Source organism: Ovis aries, chromosome 2 (genome assembly GCF_016772045.2).
Source record: "Ovis aries strain OAR_USU_Benz2616 breed Rambouillet chromosome 2, ARS-UI_Ramb_v3.0, whole genome shotgun sequence".
Classification (NCBI taxonomy): domain Eukaryota; kingdom Metazoa; phylum Chordata; class Mammalia; order Artiodactyla; family Bovidae; genus Ovis; species Ovis aries.
In genome coordinates, this window is record NC_056055.1 from 119,595,327 (window position 1) to 119,618,122 (window position 22,796).

The 22,796-nt window shown below is 37.4% G+C and overlaps 2 protein-coding genes across 5 annotated transcripts in view; one reads left to right on the forward strand and one right to left on the reverse strand.

Moving 5' to 3' along the window:
- The window catches only part of OSGEPL1 (O-sialoglycoprotein endopeptidase like 1), a 24,809-nt gene extending 12,721 nt beyond the window's left edge, over window positions 1-12,088 (forward strand). Inside the window, exons 2-8 of one of the 4 annotated variants that reach the window (XR_009599297.1) lie at window positions 1,485-1,725; window positions 6,270-6,657; window positions 7,437-7,641; window positions 7,718-7,866; window positions 8,659-8,826; window positions 8,914-8,985; window positions 10,468-10,563. Coding sequence is in view for 3 of the 4 variants with exons in the window: in XM_060409632.1 (XP_060265615.1) it covers window positions 1,505-1,725; window positions 6,270-6,657; window positions 7,437-7,641; window positions 7,718-7,866; window positions 8,659-8,789; window positions 8,914-9,106 (1,287 nt within the window). In the remaining variant the exon portion in view is untranslated. Of the gene's footprint in view, window positions 1-55; window positions 147-1,484; window positions 1,726-6,269; window positions 6,658-7,436; window positions 7,642-7,717; window positions 7,867-8,658; window positions 8,827-8,913 lie in introns of those variants that run through there. The other 3 variants (XM_060409633.1, XM_060409634.1, XM_060409632.1) reach the window with 3 other exon arrangements.
- A 1,222-nt stretch (window positions 12,089-13,310) lies between these two features.
- Window positions 13,311-22,796, reverse strand: part of ANKAR (ankyrin and armadillo repeat containing) — a 53,779-nt gene continuing 44,293 nt past the window's right edge. The window contains exons 18-22 of the mRNA XM_027964714.2: window positions 22,083-22,200; window positions 19,406-19,515; window positions 17,755-17,951; window positions 15,106-15,152; window positions 13,311-13,622 (exon numbers count right to left, since the gene is read on the reverse strand). Coding sequence (XP_027820515.1) covers window positions 13,375-13,622; window positions 15,106-15,152; window positions 17,755-17,951; window positions 19,406-19,515; window positions 22,083-22,200 — 720 coding nt within the window. The 3' untranslated portion in view covers window positions 13,311-13,374. The remainder of the gene's footprint in view (window positions 13,623-15,105; window positions 15,153-17,754; window positions 17,952-19,405; window positions 19,516-22,082; window positions 22,201-22,796) is intronic.

Consider the following 22,796-nt stretch of genomic DNA (forward strand, 5'->3'; position numbering starts at 1 on the left):
CTGACCCTGGCGACGGGACGCGGCCCCGTGTTCATGACATCACTTCCGGGGTGGCAAGTTCAGGCTTTCCTGCGCCTGGTAAAGGGCATTCAATCGGCTTTGCACGGAAAGGAGATGAGTACTAGCTACTAACGTTGACGAGTAAGGTGGGTGAGATAGTTCAGCCCTCTTCTCTCTGTTGCTTTCGCGCGGCTAGAAGAGCGGTTCCGGTTAGAATCCCTCGCTTCTTAGAGCAGAGCCCAGCGCGGGCCAAGTCCCCAGACAGACCAGATTCATTTGGGACCCAGCTTAGCTCCAACGAGAAGGGCTTCGCACAAGCTTCCTTGGCTGGATTTAGTGACTGTAAATCTAAGTTTTCATGGCGCGTGTGTTGGGACTGCATCCTCTGCAGCCGTCCTCTGTGAACAGGTCGCTCATCTCCAATCCCTGGACGCCCCCCTGCTCCTGTGGAACAGTAAACGTTCCAATATTTGCTCCCCACCCCCCATTTTGTCCACTAGTGTGATAGAGAAAGAATCTACTAAATCTCTAGAAGGTTCTAGAACAAGGTGATTTGGGAGACATGAGATTAGATACTTGGCAGTGTGAAAAAAACAAAGTGCTTTAATGATGGACAGCTGTTATTGGAGAGAAGAGGATTTGGGGAGATCTCTGTTGGTGGCTCACTGATAAAGAATCCCTGAGTGGAAAAGATCCCCTGGAGGGAGAAATGGCAACCCACTCCAGTATTCTTATCTGAAAAATCCCATGGACAGAGGAGCCTGGCAGGCCACAGCCCATAGGGTCGCAAAGAGACACAGCTGAGCTCGCACACTAGTAGGATAAACCTGTGGCAAAATGGAGATTTAATTCGAAAATTTGCAATTAATAGATAAAATAGGTATTAGGTTATGGTCATTTTAGTTGAGGTGTTCTTTTAAGATGAGCTTAATGAGAGCGCTTGTGTCTAAACTTACACGCCTGAATCTTACTGTGTGTTTAATGCGAACTCTTGTTTTTCAACCACACGATTAAATTTTTCGTTTGAAACATGTTTCCAGGAAACGGGATGCATTAATTTTCATTAGTTTTGCTTTGCCTTTATTGTTTTGACTTTTTAAAACAACAATTTGTCTTAATTTTGGCTATAAAAAATAAATAGCGCTTTTCAAGGGATTATGTAACTATTGTACTGTAATATTCTTTTATAAAGAATAATCGTTTGCTAAGAGCAGCATACAAGTATTAGTAATACAGAAATTTTATATATAATTTTATGTCTATATAATGTTCCCCTTAAAAGAGCACTATATTAATTCATAATTATTTATATTAACAGTTTCTTACAGCCTTTAAAATATTGTGCTAACTTTTAACAAAACTTTCCTAAATTTTTATAAAACTATATATTGAAAAATAAACCAAGTTTTCAGGAATTTTGCTTTACTGAAAGAGCTAGTGGCAAATGTCAGGTCCAAATAATAGTTTGTTTCTTTCTCCTCTAGGAATTACCCGTACAGTAAATATGCTAATATTGAATAAGACAGCAGGAGTCTTTTTTAAACCATCAAGAAGGAAAATTTATGAATTTTTAGGAGGTTTTCATTTTCATCCTGGAAAACTATTTCTTCATAAACTAGTATTGGGAATTGAAACCAGTTGTGATGATACAGCAGCTGCTGTAGTGGATGAAGCTGGAAATGTTTTGGGAGAAGCAATACATTCCCAAACTGAAGTTCATTTAAAGTGAGTAGGCATTATCTTGGTAGTTTCCACTTTTTTTGAAAAGTAAAATGAAATAAAATCTTAATTTATTACATATAAAAGGCAAATTTTAGGATCTAATTTCTTCTTTTGTGCAAAAGTCTTAATAACTGATGTAGAAAACCTTACACCCTTCAACCTGGCTTTTAAGAACCTCCACAGTAATTTCCTGACCTTAGCTAATCCTGTTGCCAAAAAGAAACAAACTTCAGTGTTTCTTGAATTCCCATGAATTCCCATGGCTGATTCATGAATTAGCCATGAATTCCCTTCAGCAATGCCATTTGCTTTTGTCCAGCTGTATGTTTCGTGGTCTCCACTGAAGTCCTAGGAAAGTATGACCTGACCTACAGCCTGTGTTAATCACTGAAAAAGAAAATCGTATATCCACAAATATAAATATATATATATATGTCACGTCGATACTTAATAATATACCGTTGTATTAAAACACAGAATGGTGCCAGGTTTATAACCTCAGCTGTTTCCAGAAGGCCACCAGGCAGATTGCATAAACAAATGGGCTGGGAATAATATAGAAAATAACTGTAGGAGGTCTACTCTGCTCCAGCCAATTGTTGCCATACAGGAATGTAGGCCTTGTGTTATTTGATCATCAGAATTTTCAAGAGAATGGAAATCCAGAATGTTATGGTAATATCTCCCAAATTTTAAAAATTAGTAGGTAACTCCAACTTACTAAAATACTGTGCAGTACAACTACGCCTTCAAGCCATTGATTTCCAACGTCTGAGTAGTGGAAAAGGCTGGTGTTTTGAGACCATAAACTTGTATTTGAATCATGAATTAGCAGTCGGTATTGGCTCTGACTTTGGAAAGTTCCTTATCCTCTCTGAATCTGTTTTATTTTTTTTTATTTATTTTTAATTGGAGGATAATTGCTTTATAATGTTGTATTCTGTTCTGCCACACAACACCACGAATCAACCTTGAGTATACATATGTCCCCTCTCCCTTGAATCTCCCTTCCACCCCTGCCCCTATCCCGCCCCTGCCCCTATCCCACCCCTTTAGGTATCCCACCCCTTTAGGTTGTCGCAGAGCACCAGGTTGAGCTCCCTGTGTTATAGACAGCAGCTTCCTCCGAGCTGTCTGTTTTACACATGGTAATATGTTTCAGTGTTAGTCTCTCAATTTGTCCCACTCTCTCCTTCCCCTGCTGTTTCCCAAGTCTCTTCTCTATGCCTGTGTCTCTATTCCTGGCCGTTAATAGGTTCATCAGTACCATTTTTCTAGATTCTGTATATATGTGTTTATATAAATACTTGTTTTTCTGTGACTGCGTAACAGGCTTTAGGTTCATCCACCTCACTAGAACTGACTCAAATTCATTCCTTTTTATGGCTGAGTAGTATTCCATTGTATATGTATGTGTGTGTGCATGCGTGCCTGTGTGTATACTGTGTATACCACAACTTCTTTATCCCTTCATCAGTCAATGGACATCTAGGTTGCTTCTGATTCTGTTTTCACATCCATAAAATAGGAAAGATAATACCTGCCTTATGGGATTGTGGGTTGCATGATACTTAGAACAACAGAATATTATAATTGGAAATAGTATACTTGAAGAGGCAGAGTAGGCCTCTAATGGTTACATATTATATGAAAGCGGCTGTGGTGGGCCTTAAGAAGGTGCAGTGAAATACTAGCAAGTCCTTGCCTCCAAGAAGCTTAACCTGATCTTTGAGACATGATATATAGAGCTACAAGGACAGTTAGCAGTGCAAGGCAGCATAAAGTAAGCATCACAGAAGTAGTACAGATAATAACTTACTGCCATACCTCAGTTTCACAATCCTTTTACTATTTTGGGGTTATTGGACGTCTGAACAAAGGAATGTTAACTGCACAGAGAAGCCTCCCCTGACCACTTAACTGAATTAGGTACTCCCATCCAGTTTATTCTATATCATCATGTCCTGGTTATGTTCATAATAGTTCTTTTCATAATTTTTGTGTTTACTTATGTACAGTGTTTCCCCCAAATAGACTAAGCTCCAAGGTGGTGGAGGCTGCGTCTGTATGAATCACTACACTGTGCCCAGTGGCCAGCACAACACTTGACATGTTGCATGGGTCAGTGGCCTTGAGAGACAGATAGGCCTTCAGTGAATGGAGATGGAAAGACTATTGTAGACTGAGATAGTCTTATTGGCAAAGGCAAAGAGGTGAGAAAGCGCTGGACCAAAAAAACCTTTCAGTTTAGCTAGGGTGTAAGTCACGTGAGAAGAGTATACAAGCTGTTTGATACCAGCTCATCTCAGCATGTTTTGAACACCTATAATTGCAAGGCAGCCTCTGAGGCACTGTGGGTACAAATATACGATTTTTTTCCTCTGAGCAACTTACCATATAAAAGGGTTTAGATTCTGATTCAGCCACTGACTAGCTTGGAGACCTTGCACCATTTTCTGTGACTCAATGTCCCTATCTGTGAAATGGGGATAATAATGGCTCCTAGCTCATAATATTGTGAAGATTAAATGTGAATTCTTTTAAAGTATATAATGTAGTTCTTGTCAAATAGGAAGGGCTGCAAAAAACCCCATCTATTACTGGTAACAATAGTACTTCTCTTTCTGTTATATATTAGTGAAGAAGACAAAGAGGCAAACAGGTTGTTGTAAAACAGCATATAAAGTGAAGTAATAGAGGTCTGCTCTGGAGAGGAGTTCCTTTCTTCCAAGCCAGAGACCTGGAGGACAGTCTTGACTTGTCCCTCACCACTCTGTACCCAAATCAGTCATCCGGTCATGGTAAATCTACCTTCCAAATACGGAAATTTTCCTTTCCCTTTTCTCAGACTTAATTCAAACCCTTATTGTTTCTTGTCTGAACTCCTGGCTCTAGCCTTGAGGCTAAATGGTTTCCATGCCTCTTTATTAGCTTTATTCTTTAATCATCCATTTTCCATACTGTCTAAAAATTATTTGATTATTAATTGACTTGTAGCAATCATTGTTAATTCTTTGAGAATAAAGCCATTGTGTTTTTCATCTCTTTCATCTCTGATGCTTAGCATAATCCTTAAAATACATAGAAGAGGCACAGAAAGAAGGGAAGTGTAGGCAAGTGGGGGAAGGAAGAAATACATAGAAGGGAGAGGATTTGGATTTAAAGTCTCCCATATTCCAGTCATCACTGCTTTTTTTTCTGACAACACAGTATAGTACAACTCCAAGGATCGGATAAAGTATCTGGAGAAGTATAGTTAGAAGACTTTGAACAGAGTGACTTAATGAGTGAGGGCTTTTTGACATTGCTGGTGACAATCAAACAGCCTGACCTCATCAGTACTTATAAACTTAATTAAATGTGGAAAGTGAGGAAAAGGGAGGAGATAAAGATGAGCCTTGAAACCTAAGCAGTTTGGAGGTTATTGATGCCATCAACAGAATTGAGGAATATAGAAGAAAAAGTAGCTTTAAAGAATTAAGGAAAATTGTATTACAATATGAATGTGTTGAAATAAGGTAATTCCTCTTAAATAGCTCCCTCATTGACTGACACATACATATTTTAACTATTCAATAAATCACTGAATGCCATTTGTATAGAACCTGCAGATCTTACAGCATCAAATCATCAAACAGTTGACGTTCTCTTTTTGAGAGTAGAGGTATGTCTTGCAGACCCTCCACATTTTTGCTCTGCCTTCTGATCAGTCACATGCTGGCAGTTTTTTTTTTGCTGTCAACCTTTGCCTTCTAATTCTTTACTCTTGACATTTGGAGTGATCGTCCACTGCTTGTCCTACATGGACCCAAAATCAAAATTGGATTCTTGGATTAAGATTGGATTCCCAGACTTTATTTCAGGATTGCAGGCTGTCTACTGTCCTACCATGAGCTCAAGTGCAGTGTGTTTAAAAATAAACTCGTCTTCATCACAAAACTGTCCTCGTGTTTCTGTTAGGATTTCTTTTCTCCCAGTCATTCCGGCTCAGGATTTACCTTTGATGGCTTGGTTCCCCCTTCCCCTGATACCCAGTTAAAATTATTACAGTTTTCGGTTCTTGGTCCCTTTCCATTCTCATGATCACTCAGTTTAAGATGTAATAACCTTACACAAATACTTTTGCAATAACCTCTTTAAAAATCTCCCTGCCTGCATATAGATTCCTTCCCCCAAAATCCTGATTTCCTTTCCTGAAACCCAATTTTATCCTGTCCTTTCCTTATTTAAGACGTCTTCCTTAGAATGCCTCTCAGAATTATTTTGGTGGTTTGATTTATCAAGAAATAAATCTGTGGGAGTTTGTTGTGTACAGTTTTGCAAAGTCAGCAACAGTAAATTCCATCCTTAATCATTGCATGTTGAGTTCTTATAATGTACTACATATTATAAGGCACACATAATTAGAAAATACTTGACTTACTAATGTTTTTAGCTATATAATGATAATTTGAAAACATGCCTTCAGCCATAATACATACTTTTTCTTCCTCTATTTTTATAATCTTAAACTTATAAAAGTTGGGTTTTTTGTGTGTGTCTTTCAGAACAGGTGGGATTATTCCTCCAGTAGCTCAACAGCTTCATAGAGAAAATATTCAACGCATAGTACAAGAAGCTCTCTCTGCCAGTGAAGTCTCTCCAAGTGAACTCTCAGCAATTGCAACTACCGTAAAGCCAGGACTTGCTTTAAGCTTGGGCGTAGGTTTATCATTTAGCTTACAACTGGTAGACCAGTTTAAAAAGCCCTTCATTCCCATTCATCACATGGAGGCTCATGCACTTACTATTAGGTTAACAAATAAGGTAGAATTTCCATTTTTAGTTCTTTTGATTTCTGGAGGTCATTGTCTTTTGGCATTAGCTAGAGGAGTTTCAGATTTTCTTCTTCTTGGAAAGTCTTTGGACATAGCACCAGGCGACATGCTTGACAAGGTAATTATTTAAGAATTAACATCTCCATTCTTTTTTGCTAGGTGTCTGTTTCAGCTAAATAGTAATAGATGAACTGTCACCATTCATCTAAATGTTTCTGGATAATATTAAACTGAAAATATTATGTGAGCAAAACAAAAAGAGTAGTGCATAATTTTATGAAAGATTCCTTCTTACCCATTCTGAATAAGATAATATGAGGTTTACATCAGTATATAAAGGCTCTAATAGTTTGCATATATTACATTTATGATTTTAGTCAAATAACATGAAACAAAGTGCTTTGTGAAGTGTAATGTGCCTTTTAAAACTGAAACGAGGATATGTAAAATGACATAAGGACATTAAAGATGCACAATGTTTTATTATTAAATGTTATCATTGCTGATACCACTAACAAGCAGATTTATTCTCCTTTGTTTTAGCATTCTAAAAATGACTTCCTTATATAAAAAACCTGCTTCTATGAAGCTGAAAGTCAAAAGGAATAGGGCAGGTTCTTATTCTGAAGTTTATAATTGAGCAGTCATTGTCATTTTCAAACCTATTTTCCATCCCCAATAAAAGAGCAAAAGTAGATAGGAAGGCAGTGATTGGCCACTATTGATCACTTGTCAGAAGGAGCAAGATGTCTGTCTTGACCGACCACCAGATACAGTCCTTAGTTGTAGAAGTATAGCATGTCTTATTCATCCAGGGTAAAAATCATTTCCTTTGTATCTTGGTTTCAAAATGTATAGTTTCATGATGTTACAGAATTTTTTGTTTGTTTTTGGTAGGTAGCAAGAAGACTTTGCTTAATAAAACATCCAGAGTGCTCCACCATGAGTGGCGGGAAGGCTATAGAACATTTGGCCAAACAGGGAAATAGATTGCATTTTGATTTCCAACCTCCCATGCAACGTGCTAAAAATTGTGATTTTTCTTTTTCTGGACTTCAACATGTTATTGATAAGATGATAATGCAGAAGGAAAAAGAGGAAGGTATATTTGTAATTAGTAAAGTTGGACTGATAAGTAACACTGGATGGTACCTAAAAATACCTGCTCATTCCTGCAGGTATCGAGCAGGGGCAGATCCTGTCTTCAGCTGCAGACATTGCTGCTGCAGTCCAGCACACCGTAGCCTGCCACGTTGCAAAAAGAACACATCGCGCTATTCTGTTCTGCAAGCAGAGAGGCTTGTTACATCAAAGTAACGCAGTACTGGTAAGCCTTGTCAGAGAATAGCAGTAATCCTTTACAGTGTGTTCCTTTCCTTTCCAGAGCTTAATTGACCATAAGCATAGGATGAAAAGATCTTTATGCCACATGTTGTCCCTGACAGTAAGAGATTATGAAGAATAGAAACTAACAGCCATTTCTTGTACAGGTGTGGCTCTTATAGGACATCTGCACAGCATGTGTGGCAAAAATGTTCAAGGCTGCATGTTACTGAATTTAAAAGAGTGTTTACAGTATGAAACAAAATGGAGTATAACTGCTATCGTTGTTCTAGAAAAATGGACTGTCTCCTTCAAATTTATGTTCCTTTGATGAAATCCCTTTAAATGTGCTTAAAAGGCTCGATAAATTTCCTGTGTCACTGTATCTTAAACTTCATCCTTTTGAAAATTGTAAAGTGGGACAATATTTAAACAGTAGGTTCACAAAATGGAATATTACACAAATATCAAAGGTAATAGTTTCAGAATTATGTAGTAAAATTTAAAAAATGCTTATAAGCAAAAACTGCAGGGTCTAAAATACTGTATAATGACTGTACTGTGAGGAAAGGGTTAGAAGAAAATGTACAGAAATGATAGTGATCATATGGTAATATTGAAGTTTTTTTTTTCTTTTCCAAATGTTTATTATATACATATACTACTTAATCATTTACCCACCTACCAAAATGTGATATTGTCTTATTGTTTAATGCCGGTATTTTCCCCAGGTTTAGCTCACAGCTCACCTCATATTCATGTGTGATATTTGTTCACTTTGGTTGAACTTTTTCAGGTTGTATCTGGAGGCGTCGCAAGTAACTTATATATCCGAAAAGCTCTGGAAATTGTGACAAACGCAACACAGAGCACTTTGCTGTGTCCTCCCCCCAGACTCTGCACTGACAACGGCGTTATGATTGCGTGGTAAGCCACAGGGTATTAGTGGCTCACTCAGGCTTAGGTAGATACTAATTGCTATTTCATCATGCTAAATTTTCTTCCTTTAAATCTTCGGCTAGTTATTTTATTTTTAATGCTTCTTATTTAGGAATGGTGTTGAAAGACTACGTGCTGGCTTGGGCATTTTACACAACACAGAAGGCATCCGCTACGAACCAAAGTACGTGGTACCATTCATAATCTCTGTGCAGCTGTACCATAAAAATCAAAGCCTGAATTTTGCTTTTACAGTTAAGGTTTTCATTGACATTCTAGTGGTACTTGAAGAAAGATTATATTAATTTTTTTTCTTCTAACCTAGGTGGTAGATAACTTACAGGAAATATTTTTGTTATAGCAAGAAATTATACAAATGTTGGCCAATTATAGGTTAGAAACACAGAGTAGGTAAGGATGATGAATGCTTTTGTTTGGGACCAGAATGGAAACCATGTCCGTGACCTGGACTTCTGCAGTGTCAGGACCATCTCAGCACCAATTGCCATGCTGAAAATAACAGAAACATGAAAAAAGTATTCAGGTGTGAGACGGGGTTGTGAGTATACATCTCCACAGGATGCTGAGAAAGTGCCAAAAGATCGTTTATTTTCTGCAGTCCTTGGATTTCCCGTCCCAAATTGAAGTTCCTAGGAGTAGCACAGTTTTTCAATTTGTTATCAAGTTCTGGTCTAAGTTAATTCTGGAATAGTAAAAATAGTAAAGCATGATTATATTTCATAATCTAACGTAATTCTGTTTTAGTATTGTTTCATCTGCCGTTTTAAAACTTGTCAGCATGTTAGTATGTAACTGTCAGCCACGTGAACCGCAGACTATTAAAGCTGATCATAAATGGACAGATTTTAGTTAGTAGTGACAAAAAGAATCCCTTTAGTTGATGGCCTAGCCTCAGGTGGAATCCACCATCTGATCCAACACAGCCTTCTTGTGGCAGTGTTGAGGCTGGAGATGATGGCTTTTAGGTTGGGGTCCAACTGAAGTCTAGCATATGCTAAACGTAAAAAAAGCAGAAATCTGAGGCCAAAGTTATTTACTAAGGAAGAACAGAGGAAGAGGGTAGGATCTAAAGCCTCTCCTGCCACCAGTGACAAAGGAACGTAGAACGGAACGAGCCTGCTTTTGAAACCTCAGAGAAGAGCTGGTGGAAACCTGGTCAATTTCTGAAGTAGGAATGGATAGTTTAGCTGTATGGTAAACTTTTTAGCCTTTTAGCTTTGTAGAGCATAAAGCATTTTTTGTAATTTTTTTGTTTCAGCTTTTAAGTTATCTACAGTATTTGAGAGCAGTAGAACTCTTTCAAAAACATCTTAACCCCAGACTCACTAAATTGTGTACATTAAATATGTATAGTTTTTAACATGTTGATTATACCTCAAAGAGATTTATTTGTGCATTTTTTTTCTTTTAGAATAATGAAAGAGGTTTTAAAATATTGCCAAATTTAGATTTCTAGTCTTCCTTTACCTGTTTTGCTAGTTTGAGGTTCCACTCTATACGTATTCAAGAACCACCATCACATATGATAGTTACATACTAGATACATATATTTTTTGTCAGAATTCTAAACAAATAGTTTGCAGAGCTAGTGACAGATCAGTAAGCAAGTATTTGAAATAACGTGATTTGTCTGGTTTTGATGCAGATGTCCTCTTGGAGTAGATATATCAAAGGAAGTTGGAGAAGCTGCTATAACAGTGCCACGATTAAAAATGAAGATTTGATTTTTGCTTAAAAAAAATCCCTAAAGGTTTTTATTTTTTTGTATATAAAATATATAATATTCATTGTTCATCAAGACTTTCTTTGTTATTACTTTTCCTATGTTTGATGTTTAACCTGCTCTTCTGAGAGACAACAGTAATAGTCTTACAAGGGAGTATAGCAGTTTGGTTTTTCTATTATCAAAAACCAAAATAAAACATCTTGTGAGGAAAATAATATACTGATATTGGCAGGTGAAAAGAAAAATCTTGGGAAAAATTGTAGCAGTTCTGCTAACTCATGGCCCCATGTTAATGCAGGCATAGATCTTTTCCCATCTCTCTCATATCAGAATAGTATAAGTTCCTATGGAAACATCACACTGACTTTTCTAGTAAGACAGCAATGTTTGAAAGGCCATGGCACCCCACTCCAGTACTCTTGCCTGGAAAATCTCATGGGCAGAGGAGGCTGGTAGGCTGCAATCCATGGGGTCGCTGAGTCGGACATGACTGAGCGACTTCACTTTCACTTTTTCACTTTCATGCACTGGAGAAGGAAATGGCAACCCACTCCAGTGTTTTTGCCTGGAGAATCCGAGGGACGGGGGAGCCTGCTGGGCTGCCGTCTATGGGGTCGCACAGAGTCGGACATGACTGAAGCGACTTACAGAATTCTAGGACAAAACGAAAGGAGACTTTCTCTAATAGAATCTAAGTTAATAATTATAAAAATATATATTAGTAAGTATCTTCTCTGGAGCAAATGGGATTTCTATACATTTCTTAAGATCCATCTGAGATTTTAAAAAATATGACATGCAAGTAATCCCTCAAGGGTGTATTGTGCTTTTTAGTTGGCCACATATATTAACATTCTTTATTTCAGAAAGTATATTTAATCAGTGAAAATACATGAGATGAAAAAAGGTTTGGTTTTTTGGTTTTTTGATAATGTCCTTTGAATCTGAACTTTTACTGCAGATATCATAACAGTTCATGACTTTTTTTCTGCCCAGATTAAAGGAACTGAATGTACTGTCCTTTGAATATAAGGGTGATGCCACCATCTGTTCAATGTCCTTTGAGAGGTTTTGCTAGTAGAGATCTATGTTACACCATCCATAACTGGATCAAGTTGTTAAAATCCATAGGGTCACAAAGAGTCAGACACAACTGAAGCGACTTAGCGTGCGTGCACAGGTAAGAGGCAGGTGATTTGATGAACTGAGACCTTTCTCATTTTACATACAATTTTTAAAAATAAAAAGAAAATGCAAAGTAATAAAAATAATCTTTATTTTGGCCCTGTACTTAAAGAGAAATAATGTAAAGTTTTAAGCATGGTAGGATGGTCTGTCTAGGCCAAGATACTCAGGAAATGCCTAAGCTATTGAATGCAATAATGATCCTCAACTTTGAAGCCACCTGAATCTAGCGACAAAATTCAATATTTGCTTCTAAAGGCTTTTTTTTTTTTTTAATGTCTACAGAGGCTTAATGTTTCGTTGATGTGAGTTCTTAACAATGCTGAATAAATGATACTGGTTTTTATCATTTGAATTATTTATCCCTTTCTAGTATAAAATTCTCCCCAGATTTTTCCCTGGAATTCCTGTATTTTAGTCCCTCCACCAGGAAGTTGTGACTCTGGACTGTTCAGATAATTTAGAATTGAATTTGGAGATTAAGGAAGTCTCTTGTGGCTCAGAGGTTAAAGCGTCTGCCTCCAGTGCGGGAGACCTGGGTTCGATCCCTGGGTCGGGAAGATCCCCTGGAGAAGGAAATGGCAATCCACTCCAGTACTCTTGCCTGGAAAATCCCCTGGACGGAGGAGCCTGGTAGGCTACAGTCCACGGGGTCGCAAGGAGTCGGACACGACTGAGCGACTTCACCTTCACCTTATTGTAGAGTGGTTAAAAGCACAGGCTTTGGCCTGTGACACATAGAAAGCCCTAAGTTCCTGTAGCCAATATCACAATCACCATCATCATCATTGTTATGTGAAGGCATGTTGGAGAAAATAACTGCTGATTAACATACATGTTCCAGTGCAGACCAGATAGACTATAGAGACAGCTGAGCAAAGTGGACAAAGAAAAAGCAGTGCTCTGAAGGACTCACTGAAACCCAGTTAGCTTTTATGTCAAATCTGTTTGCTGCTGTAAAATATGAGAAGCGGACATAGATCAAAGCTTGCACCTACTGGAAACAGTACTCTTTGGGCAAAGACATCCTGTGATTCTAAGCCACAGAGAATATCATCTATTCCAGCTGCAAACCAAGGATACTCTGTTGGTATGGAGTCTGGTCAAAAGTGGTGGCCATACTTTTTAGCCATGCTTTTATGCTTGATAGGAAGTGATTTCAGATTTTTTTCAATGTTTTTAAATGTATACATTTCAGATTTTTAGAAGGCTCATGCATCTGTGGTACCTATCATTAAATGTCTTATGGTAGCACAATGAGTGTTAACATGTAGGCTACTTTGAATCAGACCTTTTTAGCCCAGCATACCAATTTAAAAACTCTGTAACATTTGATTTTATATATATATATATATATATATATATATATATATATATACACACACTAATTGTGTCACTTGTGTCAGCTGCTTAATGGCTTTAGGTGCAGGCATTCTATTATAGAAAATGCTACTTAATCTTTGAAGCCATATATCAGACCTGATGTTAAATTCCAGTAGACATGCTAAGGAAATTTTGTTAAACATCAATATCAAGAATTTGCATTCAGAAAGATTATTCAGTTATGTATATTTTAGCGCAGTTGAAAATAAACAGTTTTACAAGATTGCTCAGGAATCCTTTCACACTAAAATGCTTTTATTAGCCTTCTCCAGGCTCCGGATTAGCTTTCTGTACATGTTTGCCAAGTTGGTTCAAAAGCACTATTCTTGGTCTTGATACTGTTATGATATCTGATGAAATTGCAGATGAAAAGGAAAAAATATTATGAGAAACAGTAGTCTTTTTTGTTGTTTTGAAGAGTCCCATGAAGTTAGTTACAGGAGGTATAAAAGTCAGAGAATCTCTTGGTTGAACTTTGGGTTTTAATTTTCTTCGGTGCTCTTTCCCTAAAAAGGAAAGAGCCATAATTAAGTGTCTCTTAAGCCTAAGAGCCCTAGGAGTAGTCTCATTGCTTTTAATTCTATATATTTCTGTTTCTTCACATCGCTGAAACATACTAAGAGGGCAGATCAGTAGCTTCCAGACTTTGAGATGCTGGAATGCAAAAATCTGTGGAGATCAATATATGTTGCAAACTTTTTATCATGCCAAGTTGGCACTAATGAAAGAACAAATGCCAGCTACTTTAAACATCATCTTGGAAAAGAAGGAATATTTTCTTGTCAAAAGAAGGTGTAAAAGCCATTATCTTAGAATGGAGGACTTTACTGGAATGAAACTAACTTTATTAGACACCTAGTTGTCCTTTTTCCTTTTTGCTGTATGTTATCACAAACCTGGTCTGGACTTTGCAGACCATTACTGGTATACATATTATTCAGAAGCCAACTTTAAAATGAAGAAATAATGGAACTAGCTTTATCCTTCTAGGTAAATTACTCTTACACTAAAGAAGTGATACAAAAACCAGACCATACAGAAACCATTCTACTACCGATGATACTCAAAAATATAGCTTCCACACATACCTACCTTCCCTCAGATACTCCCTGATAAATGAAGTTCTTCCCTGTCCTTTTCTTTTCCTATTCTCTGTCTTTGCATTTGTGACTCCCACAAAGTGATCTTGATTTCAGAAAGTTCTGTCTTTGCTTTTACAGGGAGGTAATATACCGTGTGGACTGATTTTGGGTCCTACACTAAGCGCACATGATGAGGCACGAAGCATGTACATACAGGCAGTACATGATTTATTTTCTCTGTTACTAGTAGGAATTGGATACTAGCATGATAAGATCTGGATTCTGATCTCACAGGCCTCAGCCACTCAGCCATCAACTCTATAAACTCATCTATCAACTCTATAAAACTGAACCAAGGGAAAGAATGTCATCTCTGCTGTAAGAACTTACAGGCAAGTGGTACATGAAACAGAGTAATAGCAAGATGGTAATTAAAGTCATACTTACATGTTGTTTCAATAATGACATTTCTATGCATGGCTTATGAGAAAACACAGATTTCTGTCAAATGACGTAAGTGGGGAAGACTTCCAAAGGAATGATTAACACAGCACGGGCTTGTAAATGGGAAGATATTTTAGGTACGTAACACTAGAAAAGCAGAAGTTTACCGGGAAACATCTTTTGGTAGCCTCTACATTTTGAATTCTTAGAAATAAAGCAATTATAATAGGTCTGAATAGAAAGTATCTCTGAGATAAAAGAAAAATCAATTACCTTTTTTTTTTTTTTTTTTGCCTTCATCTTTTTTTTTTTTTTTTTTTTACTTTATTTTACTTTACAATACTGTATTGGTTTTGCCATACATTGACATCCACCACGGGTGTACATGCGTTCCCAAACATGAACCCCCCTCCCACCTCCCTCCCCATAACATCTCTCTGGGTCATCACCGTGCACCAATTACCTTTCTTAAAGACAGGAATTATGGATGGTCCTCCATTTTTCTCCAGACTGAAAGGAAAACACTTTTATCACAAAAACTAGAAATATATAAAAACTTAATATACCCAGGTACCATATTCAGTGCCTAGTGGTCTAATTTATACATGTTACCTGTACTAACTATGCATGTTACCTGGAAGTACTTTATAGTCCATCAGTCATTTATTCACATGTGGAAGATTCAGTATGCTTGAAGTGAATAGGAAAAGTTTCATGGAAGAAGAGACACTTCAGCTAGGTTTTGAATAAAATAGGTCTTTAAATAGATGAGTTGGGGGAGGGTATTCCAGACATGGGGAACAGAAGATGAAAAATTACTGCAAAACAGCATGGCATGTTCAAAGGGCACTAACTACTTAGGCTAGTGTGATCAGAATTAAAGTTATCTGGAAACTTTATTTTCAAAGTAATGTGATACTAATAAAGTATTTCAAGCTAAAGAATAACAAGGTATACCTAAGTTGATATGGTGTGGCTTTAATAGAAGTATTTTAATCATTATCCTGGACATGTAACATATAACTATGGTGTTACAAAATTTCCCTGGTAATGAAATATAATTTTAAATATTAAATATTAAGACTGCTTATGACAGATGTGTTCCTGGTTAATTTGATGAGGAAGGAACATTTGCTTTTGTCAACTTCAATAAGACAGGCCCCCGTCTGTTCAATATGCCGACTTCGTGGCTGTAGGGTAACATGAAACTGGCTAGTACTTTAGGCTCAGATTATTTTCACATAGGGTCAGTTAACAGTACGATTTTGTCTACATACTTCAAAATTTACACATCCAAAAACTCTTCTAATCTGCCATTCTTGGGGCTGAATGAGGGTGTGGGAATAGAGAAGTGGTCTATACTCCAAAACAGTGCTGCCGTGACCCCAACCAAAATCAATCTACCTTATGTTTCCAGTAGTGGTATCAAGGAATATTTTGTGGAAATTAATAATCTTTTAGCACATTCCCCATCGTTTCATTTAAATAAAATTCCCTTGCAGGATTGTTATGAAAATTAAAGGGAATAGTCAATCTATATAAATACTGTAAGGAGAGTATGTAGAATTATTAGTTATGAGAGTAATTGTTATTTGTTTACCAGTTCTCCCTCACTTGGTAGTCATTCCCATAAGTTTACTGATCACTTGTTATTGTTTATAATCCTGAAAATTGAAAGTTCACAACTCTAGGGGATGCCGTTCACCTCACAGTAATTGCAGATGGCAATAAAGTGTACTGAAGAAGGAGTATCTTATTCTAATTCCCAAAAAGTTGCCATATGGGCTAGCTGTGGGAATGATTGTGTAAAATAATACTTCCAATATTTATATTAATTTTTAAGTAAATATTATTTTAAACATTTTTTAAATTAAAATTTTTTACCCAGAAAATTAAAACAATTATAATTTAGATTTCCCTGGATTATATAAAATTAGATGATAAGTTTTGGGTATTCAATTTTTCAAAGAATTCAAATTAAAGTGACTGAAGATATACTCATTTTTCTCTGTACTTAAAATTGATTTATAGAACCATGATACACTACTGGATTCTATTGTCTTCTATTATTATAGAGTTAATAATATATCTTGAGTAGTTCTGTTTCTCGTGTGTAAATAGCACTATTTGCAGAGACTTAATTCAGCTGTAATTATAGAAGAGAAAATACGCCCATTGTAAGGAGATTCTCCTCCTCTCTTTTTACAGAAACTTAAGTTCATGGTAGAACTGCAACACTGAAGCAAAATCCTCTGAATAAATGCCTGGCAAACTTTGCCATAACTTTAGCCACTGGGTCTGATTAGCCCTGTTTATACCCTGTGAATTTGGCATAGCTTTGAATTAGGTGTAAAAGCCCCATTTGATGCCAAGGTCATAGTGGCATTCCTGGTTGCTCAGAGCTCTCAGATGTACCCCAAACCTACCAAAGAATGACTTCCTGAATCACCGCACTAGGCTCCTCTCTCCATGGGATTCTCCAGGCAAGAATACTGGAGTCGGTGAGTGAGTGAAGTTGCTCAGTCGTGTCCGACTCTTTGCGACCCCGTGGACTGTAGCCTATTGGGCTCCTCTGTCCAGGCAATAGTACTGGAGTGGATTGCCATTTCCTTCTCCAGGGGATCTTCCCAACCCAGGGATTGAACCCAGGTCTCCCGCATTGTAGACAGACGCTTTACTGTCTGAGCCACCAGGGAGGTCCTTACTGGAGTCGGTAGCTATTCCCTTCTCCAGGGGATCTTCCTGACCCAGGGATTGACCCCCAGTCTCATGCATTGCAGGCAGATTCTTTACTCCTTTGAGCCACCAGGGAAGCCCAAACTGAATTTGGAGGCAACTAATCTTCCAAAACTTCTGAAAAGGGGATGAATAACCCTGACCAGACAGGACCCCCAAGATCAGTTGTATTCTTGTCTGCACCCTAAATTCTGTTGCTAAATTGGAATTAAAACAAGGCTTTGGCAGTAGACATTTAATGAAGTCTTTCCTTTGTTATGCAGTGCATAGATTCATATCAAGGATAGTTCCCTTTGTTTGATCTTCCTTAAACTAACTTCCTTAAAAATTCGTCTCAGTAATTTCACTACTGCCACTACAAATATAGGAATAATACCTTAGGGAAGGAAGTCCCACTTTTTGTTGCATTTCAAATTCCTTTAAAAATGCTGGGTTTATACTTGCATCTCTGCTGATATAACTTGTTATACGAAGGAACTGATTAGGCTTATTCCTGCATTCCTTTAATAAGAGTCGGAAAGCATTTGCATTGTAAGTTAAGTAACCAAGAGCACTGGAGCAAGCCATGCGAACCTAAGTGAAGAAGAAACAATTTCCCCTTTAACATTGAGCTTTGTTCTTAAAGTATCTAACCCAGTGTGCTCATTAAATATTCCATAGGAAATCTCTGTAGAGATCATACAGCAAATATGTATGTCAGCTGATGGCAATTTGTAGACAAAACGTAGCCATATTTTTCGGGAGGCCTGTGAGTTGCCATTGATTTCGAGTAGTTGTTGTCAGTCCTGGCTGCATTTTGGAATCACCAGTAGTTAAAAAAAAAGCCCACCAACTAAATACAGTCTCTCTTAGTAGAATCTGGTGTTACATGTATTTTTTAAGTGCCACAGGTGATTCTAACGGGCAGCCCAAGTAAGAACCTTTGAGTTTGAACTAAGGTAGTAGGTCTCGGTTTTCACTGTGAATTGGAATCACCTGGATAGCTATGAAAATCTTGTCTGTATTCCGCCCCCTAGAAGCTGATTTAATTATTTTGGAGTTCAGAGAACTGAATATTGGGACTTTTCAAAACTGCCCAGGTGATTATAATATAGGAAACTAGGTAAGAAACCAGAGCATAGAAGTAGGTTAAAAATAAGCCACCCAAGGAAGCAACTCAGTTATCCACTGGCAAAGCCAAAGACACAAGCCCAAGTTCCAGGCCATGGGACTCCAGAAAAAGTAATCCTTCCTTTGCAGGAAATACTCTGCATTTCACTCTGAAGTAATTTGGTTGTTCATATAATAAAATACACCCCTGGGAAGTTCTTAGGAAAATCTCCTCGTGGTGGCATAAGCAACGTTGAAAAAATGAACGTAAACCAAGCCCATGCAGGGTACCAGAAGGCTGACATATTGGTCTTTACACTGACATACGGCTTCTGGCTATGCCCCCAAATCTTCCCTGGCTTGCACAGAGGTCCTGGAGCAGCAGCCTCAGCTTCTGGGAACATGTTAGAAATGCAAGCTATAATGCTAACTCTACACCAGATATATTAGATCAGAAACTTTGGGAACAGAGGCCAGCAGTCTATGGTGTCACAAGTCCTCCAGGTGATACAGCCTTAACGTTGGAGAAATACTGCCTTTTAGCCCTTCCAGGAAAAGAAACAGAAGCAACACACTATCATAGCCAACTGGGCTTCACACACCCTCACTCTTAGCTGTTGGGCAGGTAAGGAAAATGTTCCAATGGATTCCACTTTCACTCATTACAAATAATCACAGAAATGACTGAGTGACTTTAATTATAAAACATTTTATAAATAAGTATTTTTGTGTTATCTGTGTACTTATTCATAGACTGAACCTTAAAGCCTGAAGTTAAAACCAATGTGCATATTTTGTGGGAACCAGAATTGTGAATAGCAAAGGTAGGACTAGAAAAGTCATAAAATTATAACACTCAGCCTGTGGAGAAATTGGCCCTCAGAAGTGAGAGGCAAATTATTTTTAGGATATTCTGTTTTAGAATTGCTTTTTCTTACCTCTTCTTGTCCTGAGTACAAATGATAGCAGAGCTGTTGGACTGTCCCTAATGTGGTAAATGCTTCTGGAATACCAGCTCTAGAATGAGCCAAGGTAGCTATTAAGTTCCCTATAAATTAAACAAGAAAACATGCATGTGCCATTTAATTGATATAAACCAATATACTGTGCCTTCACTCATTTGCATATATGAAAGTATTAAAAAGCTTTTGAGTCACATCTCTATTAATGAAGAACTGCTGAGGAAAAATATGTGTCTGTTAAATATAAACTTTCCCTAAAATTATGGTTTGGTTTTCTGTCACAAACAGTAAAAGTTAAATAGGTTCATTTAAGTGGGAAGAATTTTGAAAAATCAGAGGTTTTCTTCTTCTTGGCTTCAGAATATATTTTATTTTGAGGGTTCATGTTTTTTAATGATTATGATCATAATGTTTGAACTATGTAAGAAAATTTAATGTCCTTTTTGCAATTCAAATGGTTTTAAGAGCTTAATTATATTTTTAAAATCAAGCAATATATTGCTTATTGACATTTAAAATAATTGAAGTTCTTCCCATAAAAGCAGTGTTTTGAGATTGACGTAATAAAGTGATCTAGTAATTAAATAACACGGAGAAGGCAATGGCACCTCACTCCAGTACTCTTGCCTGGAAAATCCCATGGACGGAGGAGGCTGGTGGGCTGCAGTCCATGCGGTCGCTAAGAGTCGGACACGACTAAGCAACTTCACTTTCACTTTTCACTTTCATGCATTGGAAAAGGAGATGGCAACCCACTCCAGTATTCTTGCCTGGAGAATCCCAGGGACGGGGGAGCCTGGTGGGCTCCCGTCCATGGGGTCGCACGGAGTCAGACACGACTGAAGTGACTTAGCAGCAGCAGCAGTAATTAAAGAAATGTGCAGCTGCTAACTTAAAATTGTTTCATTACAATTTGTGTTTTATTTTTAGAGATTTCATGTGATATTCTTTCACAATATTGTTGCTGTGTTGGAATAAGTGTAACACAGTAAATCTATTTTTACATTTGTGGGTGGATACTTTATTGAGGTATTCACTGAGTTTTTGTTCTCCTTTTGTTTTTTCCAGCCTCCATTAAAAGCCAGAAAGACTTCTGTATTTATGGCCTCAGGATGAGGAGAGTTGGGTGGTATGGTCTAAAGCAAAAATTATCCAATGATAACCTTACTTTCAGGCTTATATTTTCTAAAGCCTGAGTTTATAGAAGGGGAGGAAGGGGAAAAGGTGTCTTTACAGGATGCTTGAGGCTGGTGCACTGGGATGACCCAGAGAGATGATATGGAGAGGGTGGTGGGAGGGGGGTTCAGGATTGGGAACTCATGTACACCCGTGGCGGATTCAAGTCAATGTATGGCAAAACCAATACAGTATTGTAAAGTAAAGAAAATAAACGGAAAAATAAATAAACAAATAAATATAGGGAGTAAGAAATGGGTAAGGGCAGAAAATCTAAGACTAAAACAGATAGCAGGACTTTTTGTGAAGAATTGCTAAGTGGTACACGTGGGAAAACTGAACTGCCGGCAACAGAAATGTCAGTTTATGTAAAATTTCTGTGCTTTTGGAGCCTCTTCTGGAAACCTTACCAACTTGGACTTGAGCATATCATTTATTTTACTTTATCCCTGAAATCTAAATATCTGGCTTTGCTTGAGAAATCCCAGATAGGCATATGACTCTGGAGGTGCATATGACTCCAGTGGTGGAGTGCAGAGGAAGCCAAATAATTTTTGAGATTCAACATCTACCCGCCTGGGAAAATTAATATTTGAAAGCTAAAATAATATGGCATTTCTTGCACAGAGGAGTTTATGAGGTAACATTTAAACCCACTACAGTTGTTTTTCAGAGTCATAGAATTACTATGACTAAGAATGTTATTTAGATAAAATATATTTAATAACTCATATTAAACATGTATTTTTTTTCTAGCTAATTTTTGTTTGCTTGAATTTACCTTACACCATACAAATGTAACTTTGTGGCAGCAAGTGAAAAATTTTTTTTGGTGTGTTCAATAATCCCTTTCAGTTAAAAAACAAAATACTTTATTTTTTGGTAGCTGTCTCTCCATATGGCTGTCATTTTGATACTGTTTTATGTTGTATTGAGCATGATAGGTCAAGCAAACTAACATATTTATCATCTGGAGAGTTAGATCTGGATAGATAGACTCAAACAATTACGACTAACTATGTCAAGAGTGCTGCTAGACCATTTTGCTCTGCTACATTGCATAGCAACATAGAGAACTCAAACACGAGCCAAATATGCACATTTAGTGGAAAGGAAACAGACAGAGGTTATCAGTATAAGTCTGCCAGTATGACTACAAATTAGTGTATGAATTTTGTTGTTGGTAGTTCATAGTTGAATTCTCATTTTACATTCTGAAAAAGTTAATTAGAGGTTTAAAAATAATTAGGAAATCAGAAAGGCTCTAATTGGGGTGCAGAATAGACTTTGATTGTTCCATGCAGACTCAACTCTGGAGTTCCACGAAGACCTACACGAATTCATTCTTAAAACCATGTGACAGAGTGTCAGGCTTACTTTATTACTCCTCAGATTGCAAAAAAAAAAAAAAAAAAAAAAAAAAACTTTTTTGAAAATAGTTTTATGTGGATATGATTGACTTCTAGGTATTTCTTACCTGTCAAGACAATAGTAGAGGAATCAGCTGAATTTAGACTATCAACTAAAATAGTAACACCTCTTGCAGTCAAAGTAATGTGGTCCACGTCTATAATGACTTTAGCTAATACAATAATCTAAAAACAAAAAGCATAGAATCATTGAACATTTTCTACTCAGCTTCTGTAATTAACCTTTTATTTCTGAGGGGATGCTTCTCAGGAAAGTAAGAGGGTCAATTTGGTATGATCCAATAGAAAGAAGTGGCAACCCACTCCAGTACTCTTGCCTGGAGAATCCCATGGAGGGAGGAGCCTGGTAGGCTACAGTCCATGGGGTCGCAAAGAGTCGGACACGACTGAGCGACTTCACTTCACTTCAGTAGAAGAAAAGCAAGCTGTGCGGCGAGGACCCAGCGTGTGTTTCCCTATCTGATTACTGAGTAACCATCGTAGGTGATATTATTCTTCCATTTTCTTCCTACAATGTTTGCAACTTTTGCATCTGTACAGTATGGGTTCACAGAAAACACTTCTCTCAAAGAAGAGAGAATAAGATCAAGAAGAAACCAGAGACATATGGTTGTCTACATGGTTGAAGAATCACATGATCAGCTAGAGATCTGCAGTTAGAAAACTTGTTTCTCTACCTGCTGCCTGGTAAAATAGGGGTGATGAAAATAATACTACATGCCTGTCAACCTGATAGGGTTGTTTAAAGCATCAGGTGAGGC